Source organism: Zalophus californianus, chromosome 2 (genome assembly GCF_009762305.2).
Source record: "Zalophus californianus isolate mZalCal1 chromosome 2, mZalCal1.pri.v2, whole genome shotgun sequence".
NCBI lineage: Eukaryota > Metazoa > Chordata > Mammalia > Carnivora > Otariidae > Zalophus > Zalophus californianus.
The window spans coordinates 130,004,791-130,022,068 of NC_045596.1; the positions used below are offsets into that span (position 1 = coordinate 130,004,791).

Below are 17,278 nucleotides of genomic sequence, written 5' to 3' on the forward strand. Positions count from 1 at the left end.
TCTTTGATCAGAAAACAAATGCCTGACCTTTGGGGGTTATTAAAGTATGGCAGGAACTATAGATGGCCAGGAGGTTACATGTTGCTTTTTGGGAGATTAAGATATATATATAGATTGAATATTGTTGTGGCAGTATTCTGGTTTGCTTTTTACTTCTGTTAATATTGGAGTCTCTGGGCTTTAAAAAGTTGATGCCTTTTTAGGTGCAGATCTAAAGGTTGCAAGGTTTTATTCGGTGGTTTAAGGATTGAGATCAGTTGGTGGTAGTGGTGTGTTCTTAGAGGGGAAAGAGTGGTGTACTCTCAAAACTTCTATCCTGCTAAATATTTACATGCTGCAAGCATTGGATTTTTTTGAGATCTTGAGAGGTTGTTATTGGTTCCTGGAGTCTCTCAAATAGAGTTCATTAAATATTAAATCATCTTTTGTCTCTGTTTTCTAAAGATTTTGAATGTACCTCTCTAGATAGTGAATTTAACTATGATTTTAAAATATTTTCTTTGGGTGTAGTAATTTTTTTCTTTTTTAAGTTTGTTTTGATACTCTTCTGTTAACCCTTTCAGTTTGATGCTATTTTGAGCATTATTATCCAGTCTTACCTTGATGATCTTTAACTATTATATGTGATATAGTCATTTACCTTTTTATTTCAGAGTCCTTTAAGAATGTACTTTTAATATCCACATTGTTTTGGTGTTACCATGCCCATTTTTCGAGTTTGAAAAATAAAAAAGTTAGACTTTAGTTAAAGGATTATCATTGGTGTTATGAGGAAAACAAAACGAGTACTAGAGATCAGAGAATTTTACTTCTAGTGACCATTTAATGCTCTTAGCAGAACCCCAAAAGTTCTTGGTGGGTATTACTTTAAAATCAATTTTTAAAAAATTTGGGTTTTTTGGTCCCATTTAAAGTGAACTCTGTTTTAAGCAAAATATCCCTAATAGAAGAAGCTAAAAGTTGGGATTAATGCCAAAATTCAACCCCTTTTTTTTTTTTTTTTTTTTTTGCTTCAACGTTGGAGACTGTCTTCATCTTCGTAATGTCTGAGAATGATCTCCCTAACCTCACTGGAAACTGATCACCCAGCCAACGGGATAAGAAATGTCACCTGTTTCTATTTAGGCACCTATAATATGTGGGATACTTAGTGGGTTTAATACGTAGAATACATACTTGTGGGTTAAGAGATAGATAGGTTCTATGCTAAGTATTTGATGTATGAAGATATTGTGGGTCATTCAGTATCATATATCTTTAAGTATTTTCTATTTCATAATTTTGTATTTGTTTAATAATGGATCAGACTATCAGTGTGAATAATCTTGCTTTTCCTAAAATTTGCCTCTGTTTTGAATATGGGCCTTCCAATTTTGCCACTGCTTTCCCATGGAGGGTTCTTCACCACATAGGAGTGGGATAAGCAAAATCAAGGAGATAAAGGAAGGTCCTGGAGAATTATAGTTTTGAAGAAAGAAAGTCCTGGAGAATACTTACTGGAAGGAGGGAGGTAGCCTCAAGTGTGTATTGACAGTTCACCTTGTTATATAATTTATTAATAACTAATTGAAGGCAAGGCATTTCTTTTCTTATTTCTATGTTTGTGTAATACTGACACAAGTGGCAGTTTTTTGCTTGTATGAACCACACAAAGCTTTCAAACAGAAGTAAAGAACCTCTGTCACAGACCAGCTTGTGCCATTGATTTAATTTCATCTGACTTGTATTCTATTGTTTTGGCTATGACTGATGAAGTTTGTTAAAGAACGGATTTTCTTGAATGCCCCTCATGTGCTGAGTATACTTTTGTAGCATTCAGGAGTTAAATATAAATAAAACTTTGTTTTTGGTCTTAAGGAGTCATGATCTACTGAAGAAGGCAGAGACAAACTTCAGAAGTTTTGAGAGTACAAAGAAAGGGCACACCTCGGGCGCCTGGGTGGCTCAGTTGGTTGGGCGACTGCCTTCGGCTCAGGTCATGATCCTGGAGTCCTGGGATCGAGTCCCACATCGGGCTCCCTGCTCAGCGGGGAGTCTGCTTCTCCCTCTGACCTTCCCCTCTCTCATGTGCTCTCTCTCTCTCTCTCATTCTCTCTCTCAAATAAATAAATAAAATCTTTAAAAAAAAAAAGGGCACACCTCCCACCTGATTTGAGTTGTAAATCTTGAGGAGAGTTTATGGGCAGAGAGGCACAATGTGAGCAAATACCTGCTAGAAAAATAGCATGTTGGGGGGTTAATGGCAAACGGTTGTGTATAGTGTTTGCTTTGGTGATTTCAGTCAGATTTTAAGGATTAGAAATTGAAACGATGTGGACATTAGTTAATTGAAATTTCATCAGTTTTGCTTTTTAAAACTTTGCAAGTTTTTTTTTTTTTTTTAGTACAACTATGTTGGCTTTAGTTGCTTTTCTTCTGAGCATGTGATTTTTTTCTGGATGAATCCATCCTAATTTGTGTGGACTATTTTATGTGTCATCTTTCTACTAGCTCATGTAATTGAAAAGTATTCATTTTGTGGCTGACTTGCATATTGCTTCTCATATTTGACTTTGTAATGATATACTCATTAGAATTTTTAATATTTTCTGGTCATAGAGTGGTAAAATATTTAGATATATATTCTAAGCATGATAGCCATATCTTTACTATTCCTTTAATATCATTAAAATTAGGTTCTGATTTTTCTACCACTTGTAATTTGGTTGAAAGTTATAAAATAGAAGACAATAGGATGAAAGTAAAACTTCTGAGAAGTTTGAATCTGAAAAATAATTGGTGCTTTTTTTCTTATGAGCTATCATTATTTCCAGATTGATGGGCAGAAATGCAAAAATAAAATTTTGATTTAAAAAATTTGCTAACAAATTGCTTTGAAACAGAGAAACTTTTTTTTTTTAATTTAGGAAATAATTTTGGGAGACAAGCTAAATATAAATGGTTGTATCATTACGAAATTTATTATAAATAATTAAAAGAAAAATCATGCTTTTAGAAAGTTATTTTTTCCAGTTTTAATTACAGACCTAACTTTGATGATACTATTTCAAATTGATGTTTTAAAGAAAAATAATTTGCTGAATTTGCTTTAAAATTTGCCTAGTTAAATAAGAAGTAGGAATAGCATCAACATGTGTACATTAATTTGTTTTCATATGACCAAATAATGAGATGAAAATTCCATTAACTCAACTATGTGTCTTTGACCCTCCAGAGGGCCCAGTGCTGATGAAAATGTATTTTTGTTCCTCTTGAAACATACTATTTTTTCCTGCAATATCATCATCTTGTATTCATAATTCTTATTAGTACTTTTAATGAACCATAATTATCATGGAGTTAGAATGTGAGAGAAGCAACTTATTTAACACAGAGTATTGCGTGAAAATATAAGGACCTGTAGCCTCAACCACCAACAAACTGTGACTTTGGATGACAAATGAATCATTCACTCTTTGTGCACCTCCATGCCTTCACCTCTAAAATATCAGGGTTTTTACTTGGTGAGCTTTAAGGATTCCTCTATCCCCCCGACTTATGGTTTTGTTTAAAATACAGTAAAAAATCTTATGAAGGACCAGAAATAATATTTGAATTTTTTATATATACCAAAACATATATTTGAATTCAAATAGTTTAAAACCAAGAGCTGCTTTTGTAAGAATTAACTATCAGTTTAATATCCCTTTCTTTATATAATTGAAAGCTTTTATCTGTCTACTTAACGGCAGAGCAGTTGGTAAAAAAAAAGAGAGTCACCTATTTTATTTGCATGAAGACAAGTAATTGCTTTTTGGTTATTTCCTTCCCTGAATTTTTTCAGTTAAATATAATCAAAACGAAGATTTTATAAAACAGCCTAATTACTTAAAAGTTTGGAAATTTGTTTTCTTTTATAACAGAGAATCTAGGAAAATAATGATATGTATTAAAACATATCATGTGACCAGTATTTATTCCATAGTTATGTTATTAACTGGCTAATGTGATCTGTGATTTCATTTGCTTTATATATTTAATCACGTTTGATCCCTTTTTCTTTCGTATCTTTGGTTAATACATTCCTAAAATACTCGTTCTAATACACGTTTTAACAGTAGCTACTGCTTTATTTTTAAATTTAATATCTGATTTTGTCATTTCATATTTAAAAAATAATGGGTTGTAAATTTTCCCCTCTTGTATCAAATGCCACAATAAATTTTGCATGTATACTCTGTTCTTCGATGTCAGCAGCAGTTTATAATTTTGCCACATGGTGTCCTCTAAATATATTTTTTTAGTGTGGCTTTGAAAGGAATTTCAATGTTATATTGATATTTCTCTCCTTTGTGGCTTATTTTTGTTTGGGGGGGGTGGTTAGAATTAGCAAAATCTATATGAAAAGCTGCATTAGTCTTCTGCCTGTCATGCCCTTATTTCTGTTTCCTATTTAAAATTTAGTAGACAATAATTACTTATGCTATAGCAATACAATTTAGTGAGCAGACTAGTGAATGGAGACAAAATGTTTTGGAAAGATGGTTTTACTGTGATGATTTTATTCAAGTAATTATCTGTGCTTTTATTAACTACTTTAAAATTATTCAGTGTCAGTTGCTTACAAGGCCATTTGAATAGATTAAATACAGTATCTACTTTTATTAGTTAATTTCAGATATATCGTATACCGTAGAGCAATTTCCTCTGTTTTAGAGTAATACATCCTCTATGTAAGACATGGTAGTGTACTACCTCCAAGAATGGTGCTCTTACTTCTGGGGATTCAAAACAAAAGAAAACAAGATAAAAAACTTTAGTCCCCCCATCTAATTAGAAGTTTTAAATCACCAGAATATTAATAAGTACTCTGATTTACTTGCTCCCTAAATTTGTAGTATATGCCTAAAGATATGCTAGTTACATGTGAGCCATTATTTATCTCATAGTAAGTGACATTTGAACTATAAAAATGACTTATATATAGGTTTTTATATATATATATTACATAATATAGTTCAAATTTTAAGAAAGTGATTTGTCTATATACCTTCCTGCATTGTTTTGATTTGCTAAATATCATCTGTATACCACACTGATAATGAATTCTATAATTGTATCTATAACTTTAGGTTAAAAAGTAAATAGGAATGCAATTATTAGAAAACAATCTGTTGTATTGCCTGATAATTTGGTGAGTGTACTCTGAAATGTCTCTTTTGTTTTGTGTTTAAACAGCATAGCTTGATTTTTATACGCAGAGTAACTCAAGGGATTTGCATTTGAGTAAACTTGAATAAATAAAAAAAGTATAAACTAGGATGTACAATTCCAGCTTCCTTATACAGTAGGTATCTATGTTGACCGTTACTTTTTCTCTTGCACATTTTGATTTTCTCTCATTATGTTTCCTAGAAGGGGTATTATTACTAGAAATACTTTACTTTTTTAACTTTTTTTTCTGTAATCCTGTTTTTTTTTTTTTTTAAGATTTCATTTATTTATTTGACAGAGGGAGACACAGGGAGAGAGGGAACACAAGCAGAGGGAGTGGGAGAGGGAAAAGCAGGCTCCCCGCTGAGCCAGGAGCCCAATGTGCAGCTCCATTGCAAGACCCTGGGATCATGACCTGAGCCAAAGGCAGACGCTTAATGACTGAGCCACCCAGGCGCCCTTGTAATCCTGTTTTGTATGTAGATTTTTGTAAGAGTGACCAGTGCAAGCCCATTAACTTAGTATTTTTTCTTGTTACCTTTGTTTTCATAATGCGTTTTTCAGTCTGCTTGTTTACTGGACAGGTTATGGGATAAACAAATCACTTTGCAGCTTTTGTGCCATTATATGTGTATGGCTTTTTTTTTCTTCCACTGCTGTGTTAATTTTTGGTTCAAGAATGACCAAATCAGCAGTTGCGAATTTATGAAAATTATAGATTATTTTGGGCACAGAATTTATAAGATTCCAAGTGAGCCATTATTAATCTTTGGAAAAAATGTTTAAAGTTATGTTCTGCACTAAAATGTTAATAATTTTTACCAAAAGTAAAAAACTAATTCAAGCAGGGACATGTTTATTAATTTAAATGATTCTTACCTGTGTGTATTGTATCTCCATGTTTCCTTGAGCTCTCACAAATCAAGTTTCCTTGAGTGATTAAGAATCCCTTAGGGATACCTTGGTATGAAATTTAGCTTTATTAAGTATGGAAATAGTGATGATACTAGAGCATTGGAAAGCTATTCCTTTTCTCTTAAGAACTAGAGGGAAAAAGGAGATACTAAGCAAAAGTAGGATTACTTGTCTCATGAAAGCACTCTCCTAACTTCTGAGGGGGATTTACAAATATGAAATAGTCATAATTGGTTTTCCTTTTTCATTTCTTAAATTTTTATCCTATGATTTACTTAGTAGTAGACAAGATTTTTTAGCTTCTTGTATTGCAGTGCATTTAGGATATCTGTACTTTTTCTGTTCTTTTTGTAATCATCTACTTTTATTTATGTACCAGTGTTTTTTAAAAACTTCACTTCTCTTGGTTTTTAAAAACCTTTGTACTTTATTTTTACTTATTTATTTATTTGTATTTATTGTAGTTCATGTGCAAACAAGAAGGAGTTGCTACATTAGTGAACATTATTTGGGGAGGGAGATGGACAAGCTTTTTCATCAGTCCTCTCAGGCTTCAGAAAGTAGATTGGTGATGTCAGGCACTCTTTTATTTAAACTGGTAACTAAGGGAATGATTCCATTGCCTTAAGATTTTAAATGAATTTTCAGGTAATTTTTATTTTCATTTCCTTCAATGACAAGAAAAATTTCACTTCCTTTTCTATGACAAGAAAAATTCTATAGTCAACTCCCAAATATTTACGTTTAGATATGAGGTATGACTAAACCAAAACTTAATAATCCAAGTATAATTGGCTTATTTATTTAATTATATTTATTTATCCCAGGATGCTGTTTACATGTATGGTTCATCAATTCAGGGACTTTACATACATTCTAAAGCCCTGTTATAAAACCCAACTTAGGAAAAGTTGGAAACTTCTCCTCAGCTCAGTTTCCTGTTGGGGAGGATGGCATTATCTCATGCTGGTGAAGTGCATGGACTTAAGTAGAATATTCATCGTCCCTCTATCTTTTCTCTTTTTTTTTTTTTGCTGGTAATGGACAGATTATTCACTTTAATCCTTACTTCATTCTATGAAAGATATGAAGTGGATTATTAAAAATGTATAAAATACAAAAGGATTCAAATTTTAAAGATTTATTTATTTTAGAGAGAGAGAGAGCACACACGAGCTAGGGAGGGGCAGAGTTGGAGAAGAGAGAATCTCAAGCAGACTCCCCGGTGAGCAGGGAGCCTGACTTGGGGCTTGATTCCCATGACCCTGAGATCCTGAGATCCTGAGATCCTGAGATCCTGAGATCCTGAGATCCTGAGATCCTGACCTGAGCCGAAATCAAGAGTCAGATGCTAAACTGACTGAGCTATCCAGGCACCCCAAGATTCAAATTTTAAATTGAAAGAATTGAAGCAATGGGAAATTATGAGTAGGAAAATAAAGCCAAGCAAAACTAAACAACTTATTGTTTAGGGATATATGGATATGTGGCAAAACCATAGAGAAAAGCAAGGGAATGATTAACACCTAAAAATTAGGATCATGATTTCTTTAAGGGTTAGAAGGAGAAATTGGAAAGGATGCAAGAGAGACTTCTAAGTTATTGATAATTTTCTGTTTCTAAGCCTGGGGGGTGAGTACATATTTTTATTTTGTAAATAATGTAACTGTACATTTATATTTTATATATTCTTTTTGTATAACATACTTCTATGATTAAGTAAATAAGCTGGCAAAAAATGAAAGTTAGCCAACCAGCCAAGAGTTAAGAACTTGAATTATTTTATCAAAATTAGAGTGAGTTGTACTCTAGAGATTCTCAAATTCATATAATTCAGAGTAATATAGGAAAGTTGTGTTGTTTCCAGACCAAATATTTTTATCCTGCTCAGACTATATGTGAAATGTTTTGTTTTCTTTTGGGCACTAGGGTTTGTTTAATTCTTGACAACTAGGGAGGACTTGGAAACTCTAATGCGAAGTAGGACAGTGAACAACTGAAGAATTTGGGGCTTTTTAGTCCATAAATACTGATATTTACAGGGGAAATACGATTGCTGCCTTCAAGTGTTTGAAGAGCTGGCACATAGGAAAAAGACTTTAATATGAAGTCCAGGGGTTAGAATTAGGTCTAATAGAGGAAAATTTGGGGGGGGTGCATATTATGATTTAATACAACCCAGAACCATGTAAGTGTTTAAAGTACTAAAAGCTCTATTTCACTCAGTTAAAAAAGAAAAAAAATTAACTTTTGTTTTAAATCTGTTTATACTGTTAAAGAAATGTATGGGAAAAGAAAAGACTATTTTCTTTATTTACTATACTATTATAACTCCGAATTATCTTCCATAACGTCACTTAGAGTAGATTAGCCTTGCTGTTTTGAAGCCCTCTGAAAAATGTGCTTTTTGAAACTTTAACGTAAGAAAAGTTTGGTTTTGGCGTTTTTATTCTCATATGAATAACCCTTTTGTTTATTATTCACTCCTTTAGGCTTTCTGTTCTCCTTTTTGGTTTATTAACTGGCAGCTGATTGATTGTTAATCCTTGTTAATATGTGTGTTCATTCAATAAATACTTACTGAACACTGTACTTTGTCTATAAAGTCCTGAGGATCTGTAGTGAATCAGACCCAGTTGCTGCCTTCATAGGGTTTACCTTCTATGAGGAAGATACTCAGTTACAGTTCTGATAAACGCTCTGAAGAGGTACAGGGTGTCTGAGAATATGTAACTGGATGACCCGACCTAATCTGAGATGAGAGGGTCAGGGTCAGGAAATAGTATATTGCATTTAGAAAGAATTTCAGCAAAATGAAATTCAGTACTTTAAATTTAGTATAGCATATAGGCTTCATAGACTAAAAGAGCATGGCATTCAGAGCCAGACTTCCTGAGTTCATATCCCAGCTTCATTACTTATTTGGAAAATTATTTTAACCTCTTTGTTCTTTAGTTTCCTCATCTGTAAAATGGGACTGTTAACAGTATTTATGTCGTAGGGTAATGGTATATATTAAATGAGTTAAAATGTTAAAAGGCCCACAGTAGTGCCTTTTGTATATAAAAATATGCCATAAAAGTATTGAAAAATAACATTTACTCAGAAACCAAATCTAAGAAAATGGTTTCTAATCATTTATAATAATGAATATTATTGGTAATAATAATAAAGATTCTCTGAACACTTATATAGGTACTATGCTAAATGCCTTTATATAACACATTATTCTGACACTTCCTTGAGGTAAATATTACTTTAATGTCTACACTTTTTTTGGTAACAAATGAAGAAACTGAGCCTTTAGGAAATTAAATAGTTTGTCCAGAATCCCCCAGTTAGCGAAGAGGCTGTATGCTCTTCACTGCTGGTCTTTGTAATGTCACGTGATTCAAGTGAAAAACTGACCTGAGTCTAATGTTAAACATTTGATAACAAACTGTGAACTTGTAGGATATTATTGGCCAGTTATTCTTCTAAAAATTAAAATAGAAGGAGATGGGTCTTTGTTCCATGCTTTACATCCTTTTCAGAGACAGTTTATCTTTACCAGTCCTACAAGCCCATATATCAGACCACTTCAGTGTACTGTGGACCTAGGACATCTGTCGCAAACCCAAATGAATCATTCTAAATTACAGAGATCTTGTGAACCTATTTTGTTTACAAGGTAACTTTGGGATTTTTAAGTTTAGGATGAACACTGACAACCAGTAGCGTATGTGTCAAGGGGCCAGATGATGTTTTTTTTCCTCTATCAGATGCTAGACAGAATTTCAAATAGGCAGAGTTTGTTTATATCTATTTCATGGTCTCCTGTTGTTTGGTACTCTCATTTGCTCTCTGATTATACTCAAAACATCTCAAATACATAATTCAACCATATAAATTTCACTCCAGTTGTATCTATGTTTTTTCATTGTTATTTCCTTGCTCAGGCGCCAGCAGTGGGTTGCTATTGTGGTATGATCAGGTCCTCTGAAATCCACATTTTCTTGTTCAGAATACTCTGCTGGTTTCCCCATCTTACCTAACCATAGACAAGTACCTCTTGTTTTGATCATCTGAATTTATCATGCTCATTGGCACTTCCAGGCTTTTCTTAGTGTTGTTCACTCTGCTTGGAATATTCTTCTACTTACTTTCTTTTACTTAATCTCTCATATTAAGCTTTTCTTAAACATAGTAACTGCAGAGGATGACTTGTTCTTTATAATATTACTCAACAATATAATAATTTTTATATTACTGTTTATTTACTATTATAAAATTTTTGATCCCTCGGATTGTAAAGCCAAGGGACTTTGTACGTGTTTTTTTTAGTTGTTATTATTATTTACTGCTTTTATATAGTTTAGTACTGTTTCCTTTAATATTTAGCATATAGTGCCTTTCAAATAATTGAAAATTATCAACATGCTCTAAGATTAAAAGATAAAGATTCTTAGGAAAGATAAAGACTGTGCTTTGAGGAGGGAGTGAAAAAAAGTGCTATTGGAAAAGAAATATCTGAGATATGGCGTTGGTAGGTACAAACACAGAACAATTACCTTATGAATGGTGGTTAACAGGATGATATATACTTATATTTCAATTAAGTAGAAATTACAAGTATATAGTTTTTAAAATGCTGATGAAATGAGCATTTCAAAATAGTGAAATCCTTGAAATATAGACGAGTCATGGATTATTTTATATTAAAGATGTTTATGTTATATATATATGTATATATAAATGAAATTTGGATAGTGGAAGAATAGGAGATTTTGATTGTAGTATGGAATATAATGGATCATGTTACATACAGTTTTATAATTTTATTAACCATTATGATAACTTAAGTTTGTTACATAAGCCATAGTTATATTTAGTGCCATCTATAACGTGTTAAGACTTCACAAATGGAAAATAATTGGCAATAGCTTATTTATTGTATGTTATTTCTAAACTTATTATATTAGCTTTCATTTCTTCTTCATTCTAAACAGGTATAGACTAAGAAGATGGAGTTCTTTCAGGTTAGTTTTCTAAAGGCAGGAAAAACCCTGAAAACTCAGGTTACTAATATAGAAGTTGGAATATACTCGAATCCTGTGCATTCAGTTATTTTTTGTTTTGAAAAGAAGAAAGAGCAGTATGCCATACCTGAAAGTCTGAAACACAGTTCTTCATTTTTCGTACCAGTTACTTAAAAATTTATATGGAATTCTTCTTCAAACTAAAAACCAGTGAAATTTTCTTCAAAGATACACAGTATGCTTATACAATTATTTTTAAGTGACTTTTAAAAATTTTTTTTTAAATTTTATTTTATTATGTTAGTTACCATACATTATATCATTAGTTTTTGATGTACTGTTATTTATAGAACAATTCATATCTGCAGTGTTAGGTCTTAGTGGATATAATGAAAATAAATACCCTAATTAGTAAGAATTTTACCTAGTTTATCTTTTTTTTTTTTGGCTTTTATTCCTACATAACAGAAGACTAAAAATAACGTTATCTAATGATTGTAGTTTTATAGAAAACAAGATCCTGTTTCTGATCTTTGAAGTTTAATGTATCCTATTCTTATTCTTGACTTTTTGACATGCCTTTTCTTTTCTCTAGCTTTTCCCTTGTGTCTGGATTACTGAATAATCCCTTACTGAATAATCATTATGTTGTATACCTGAAATTAAAAAAAAAATTCTTTTGAAATAATTTCTTAGACTAAATTTATTAACAGTCTATACTTTTTAAAAGGAATGACGCTAACAAATGACAAAGCACTAGTAGTAACCTTGTGTTTGACATTTACTTGAGATTCTGCTGATGGTTTTTACTTTTCCTTTGAGGATTATCATCATCTCTTCTGTACATTAACAGAAATGTAATTGTCCTAGACTGATAATTTAAATGCCAGCATTTTTTCCTCTTAAACTTAACTAAAAATTAACAAAAAATTGTAAAACTCCAGGTCATAGTATGTGAAGGCCTTATGGTAGGACGACTGGTTCCATATTTAATAGTAATTTCAGTTAGCATCTTTGCTGAAAATCACCATTATAGTTTTTAAATTACTCTGAATCATTTTTATTTTATTTTGATAACTGTGTTATGAGTAGTTTTATTTTTTAATCATAATTATAAATGATCAGTTTCTTATTTATGTATATCACTATGGTAGCTGTTGTAATTCCCCACTTTTTTTTTTTAACTTAGTAAGTTATTACATTACATACAGACAGAAAAGTCCACAAATCATGACTGTAAGCTTTGTGAATAACTACAGAGGGACCGCATCTGTTTAACTACCAGGTGAAGACATAAAATATCAACACTCCAAAAACCTTCTTCGTTTGGGGGCGCCTGGGTGGCACAGTCGTTAAGCGTCTGCCTTCGGCTCAGGTCATGATCCCAGGGTCCTGGGATCGAGCCCCACATCGAGCCCCACATCGAGCCCCACATCGAGCCCCACATCGAGCCCCACATCGAGCCCCACATCAGGCTCCTTCCTCTGCAGGAAGCCTGCTTCTCCCTCTCCCACTCTCCCTGCTTGTGTTCCTTCTCTCACTGTGTCTCTCTCTGTCAAATAAATAAATAAAATCTTTAAAAAAAAAACAAAACCTTCTTCGTTTGTACCCTGACGCACATATTACCTTCTCTCTTCCCAAACCATCCTTCTGACTTCTGTGTTTTTGAAATTTATACAGCATTTTATATACTCTTGTCCGGCTTCTTTTAACATTATGCTTATGAATAAAGATTGATCCATGTTGTTGCATGTGGCAGTACGGTTCTTTTACTCTCTCTGATAGTAATATTCCAGCAGAATGTTAGGATTTATTTGCTGTTTTCTATTGTTGATAGAAATTTGAGGTGCTTTCAGTTTGTGCTGTTCAAATAATGATGCTGTGAATATTCTTGCATGCATTCCTGTTGAATACATGGGAATAAAAGTGGGTCATATTTTTAAAACTCTAGTAAATAATGCCAGTTTTTCAAAGTGATTATTTAAATTTACACTTCATGAGCAGCATATGGGTTTTGGTTGTTCCAAATTCCTGCCAACACTTGGGTATTATTAACCTTTGAAAATTTTGAACATTCTGGTTAGTATATATTGCTATCTATCTCATTGAGATTATAACTTTTATATCATTGTTTACTAATGATATCAAACATCTTTTAACAGGATTATAGGGCATTAAGATATTCTTTTTTTTTAAAAGATTTTATTCATTCACTCTTGATGAAATGTCTTTCTTGTTTTAAGTTTCTTGTCTATTGTTGTGTGTTGCTTTTTTCTTTAATTTTAATTTTAATTTCTTTCTTTTAATTTTGATACAAGCCCCTTGTTGGGTATGTTTTCTACAAATACCTTCTTCTACTGTGTGGCTTACTACTCTACTTTATTTCTACTCTGTTCATGGTACACTTTGAAAAATAGAGAAGTTCTTAATTTTAGTATGATTCAATTTATCAATCTTTTTAAAGTTAGTCTTGTTTGTGTCCTGCTTAAGAAATTGTTGCTTACCTCAAAGTCATGAAATATTCTCCTATATTATATTTTAGAAATTTTTTTATCTTTTAAATTTAGTGAGGGTATGAAGTACATGTTCAAGTTTTATTTTACCTTCAGTATGTATAATCATTTACGGTACTATTTATTGAAAAGACTACCCTTTTCCCATGATTCTGAAGTGCCACCTTTAATGTAAATCAAGTATGTATGTATATGTACACACATGCACACCTATATGCACACACATGCCTTATTCTGGATTCTTTATTCCATTGATCTAATTTAATTTACTACATTGTCTTAATTACATAATTTTGAAAAGTCTTATTATTTAGTAGAGAACATCTTTACATGTTTTTTAATTATCTTGGCTCTTCTCAGCCTTTACATTTCCATATGAATTTTACAATTAGATTATAAATTTATACCAAATTTACACCAAAAAGAAGTCCTACTGGGACTTTGATTAAAACTGAATTGTATCTGCAGATCAATTTGCAAAGAAATGACATAATATTGGAACTTCTGATCCATGAACATTATAGATCTCCATTTATTTAGGCTTTCTTTAATTTTTCCAAATACTCAGTAGTCTACTGTGTAAATTTCTCCTACATCTTTCAGTAGATTGATTTGTAGGTCTTTAATGTTGTTCAATGCCATTGTAAAAGTGCCTTTTAATTTTGATTTCTGATTGTTCCTGTTTCTATAAATACAATTTATTTTTTATGTATTGAAAAAAACTATTTGATTCTAATGGTTTGATCCTACATTATTTTAAATTTTCTACCTACACAGTCATGTCAACTGCAAATAAAGAGCTTTTTCTTTCCTTTCTATCCTTATACTTTTCTTTTTTCTCTTGTTTTACTGCACTGGCTATACTGCTGGATATATGATAGGCCTTACTTCCCTGTAGTCCAGCATTGAATACAAATGATGATAAAAGGCATCCTTTTAAACTTTCACTACTTCTCCATTAAGGTATGATGCTTGTTGTAGCTTTTATTATAGAAGCCCTTTGTCACATTAAGGACATATCCTTCTATTCCTCGTTTGCTAAGAGTTTTTACCAAGAATGAGTTGGATGATGAATTTTATCAAATGCTTTTTTTGTATATACTTAGATAATTATATAATTTTCATCTTTTATTCTTTCAATGTGATGAATTGCATTGGTGTTTCAATGTGACATCAACCTTGTATTTCTGTAACAGATGCAATTTGGTTATCATGCATTATCCTTTTTATGTGTTGCTAAATTTGGTTTTTGATATTTTCTTTAGGATTTTTACACTTGTGTTCATTAATGAGATTGGCCCATACCTTTCCTCCTAAAAACAGGAAGTTTTTTCTCTTTGTTCTGTGGAAGAGTTTTTATATAGTTGGTGTGATACATTTTTTGAATATGTGAAATATCATCTAGGAAGCCATCCTTAGTTTAGAGTTTTCAGCCTTTCTTTTACTATAATAATGCATATTCAGGCTACAAATTTCCCTCCTAAAGTATGGTTATAGCTGCAACACTTATGTTTTGCTGTATTTTATTTTTATAATTTATTTCAAAATATTTTGATTTCTTCTTGAACATGAGAAATTCTAAATTCTGAACATATGGGAATTTTTGTAGTTACTTATATATATTTTTTACTATGATCAGAAAGTATGATTTCAGTCCTTTTGATTTTTATCAACCAGTTAATGTACATATTCCATGCCTGCTTAAAAAGAATGCATTTGCTGTTGTTAATTGCAGTGTATTTACGACGGTCGCTGTGGCAAAGTACCACAATCTGGGTGACTTAAGCAACAGAAATTTATTCGCCTACAATTCTGAAGGCTAGGTTAAGTCAAAAATCGAGGTGTTGGCAGGGCCCTGTTCCCGTTCAAGCCAGTAGGAGAGAATTTCCTTGCCTATTTTAGCTTCTGTTGTCAGCAGTCCTCGAGTTGTTGGCTTACAGATACATAACTCTAATCACTTCCTCTGTTGTGATATCGTCTTCTCTGTGTGTCTGTGTCTTCACAAGGCAGTCTCCTTTCTGTTTTCTCTACTCCTGTGAGGATACCAATCATACTAGATTAGGTCCCTCTTATACTCCACTGTGACCTCATCTTAACTAATTACATTTGCAATGGCTCTATTTCCGAATAAGGTCACATTCAGAGGTGTGAACATTTGGGACTTCAGCATATCTTTTTGGTGCACACAATTCAGTTAGGTCAAGTTTGTTAATCATATTTAAATTTCTTTTTGTTTCATGATTTTTTTGTCTGCTCATTCTGTAATTGAGAGAGGGTTATAAAAACCACCCACTGTGATTATAGGTCTATTTTTATTTCTCGTTTGGTTCTGTCAGTTTTTGCTTTTTATATTTTGAGGTTATATATTAGGTGCATAGAAATCTAGAATTGTTATATTTTTCTGGTGAAGTGTACCTTTTATCATTATACTGTCATTCTAGCTCTATCATGCATTCCTGCCTTAAAGTGTACTGTACTTCCTCTGATGTTAACATAAGCTTATAAACTGTCTTTCGGTTAGTTTGCATATTCTATATTTTTCCATTTTGTAACTTTTACTTTTCCTATATCTTAGCCGTAAGATGAGACCAATATATCGTTAGGTTCTGTTGTTGTTGTTCTTGTTGCTGTTGTTTTTGTTGAAAGTCTGTTCTTTGAGAGTTTGGTCATCTTGCATTTAATGTACTTACTGATTTGCTTAGAATCTCTCATCTTGCCATTTGCTCTCCATTCCTTGTTCTATTGCCCTGTTCTCTTTTCTGACCTTCTTTAGAGAGATGATTACTTGGCTCCTTTCTCTTCTTTTAGCTGTATTAGCTCTAGAGTCTTTACTTTTCTTTTAGTGATTACCTTGTAGACTCCAACTTGCATTCTTAACTTATTGAGGTCTAATGTTAATGCTTTTATCACATTTCTAAACAGTGTAGGAACCTCTGTACAATTTAACTTACTCCAATTTCCATAGTGTCTTGGTATTACCATATGTTTTATCTTTTTTTTTTTTTTATAAGTAGGCTCCACACCCAGCATGGAGCCCAGTGCAAGGCTCGAACTCATGACCCTGAGATCGAGACCTGAGCTGAGATCAAGAGTCGGACACTTAACTGGCTGAGCCACCCAGTTACACCCTGGTATTTCCAAAGTTTTAAACTTGTATATTTTAACCCCCACATACCTAATTATAATAGTTTTTTGTTCATATACATTTGTATTCATTTACCATTTACATATTTACCATTTCATTTGCTTTTCATTTCCTATTACATCTCCAAGTTTCTACTATGTTTGTTTCTTTATATTCTGCCCAAAGAACGTTCATTTGTATTTCCTTTGGTGTGGATATGCTTATGACAGATTACTTCAGTTTTGTTTACCTGAATATGTCTTTGATTCACCTGCCTTTTGAAAGGATATATATTTAGATCAGCAGTTATTTGCCTTTAGCCCTTTGAAGTTATAATTCCACTCACTGTCTTCTGGTTTCCATTGTTCCTGCCAAGAAGTCAGCTGTAATTTACTTATTGTTCCTTTAAACATAAATTCTCCTCACCCCTGTAGGGAGTTTTAATGTTTTTTCATTATCTGTGATTTTGGAAGTGTCACTATGATGGGCTTACATACTATTTTCTTGGTTTTTAT

The 17,278-nt window shown here is 32.3% G+C and overlaps 1 protein-coding gene across 9 annotated transcripts in view; it reads left to right on the plus strand.

The window, feature by feature from the left end:
• Positions 1–17,278, plus strand: part of RBM46 (RNA binding motif protein 46) — a 139,469-nt gene that overhangs the window by 107,091 nt on the left and 15,100 nt on the right. The window contains exons 6-7 of one of the 9 annotated variants that reach the window (XR_003520809.1): positions 5,218–5,326; positions 11,097–11,126. The exons of 6 other annotated variants lie outside the window; for them this stretch is intronic. Coding sequence is in view for 1 of the 3 variants with exons in the window: in XM_027599055.1 (XP_027454856.1) it covers positions 12,386–12,423 (38 nt within the window). In the remaining 2 variants the exon portion in view is untranslated. Of the gene's footprint in view, positions 1–5,217; positions 5,327–11,096; positions 11,127–12,385; positions 12,438–17,278 lie in introns of those variants that run through there. 2 more of the 9 variants (XR_003520808.1, XM_027599055.1) reach the window with 2 other exon arrangements.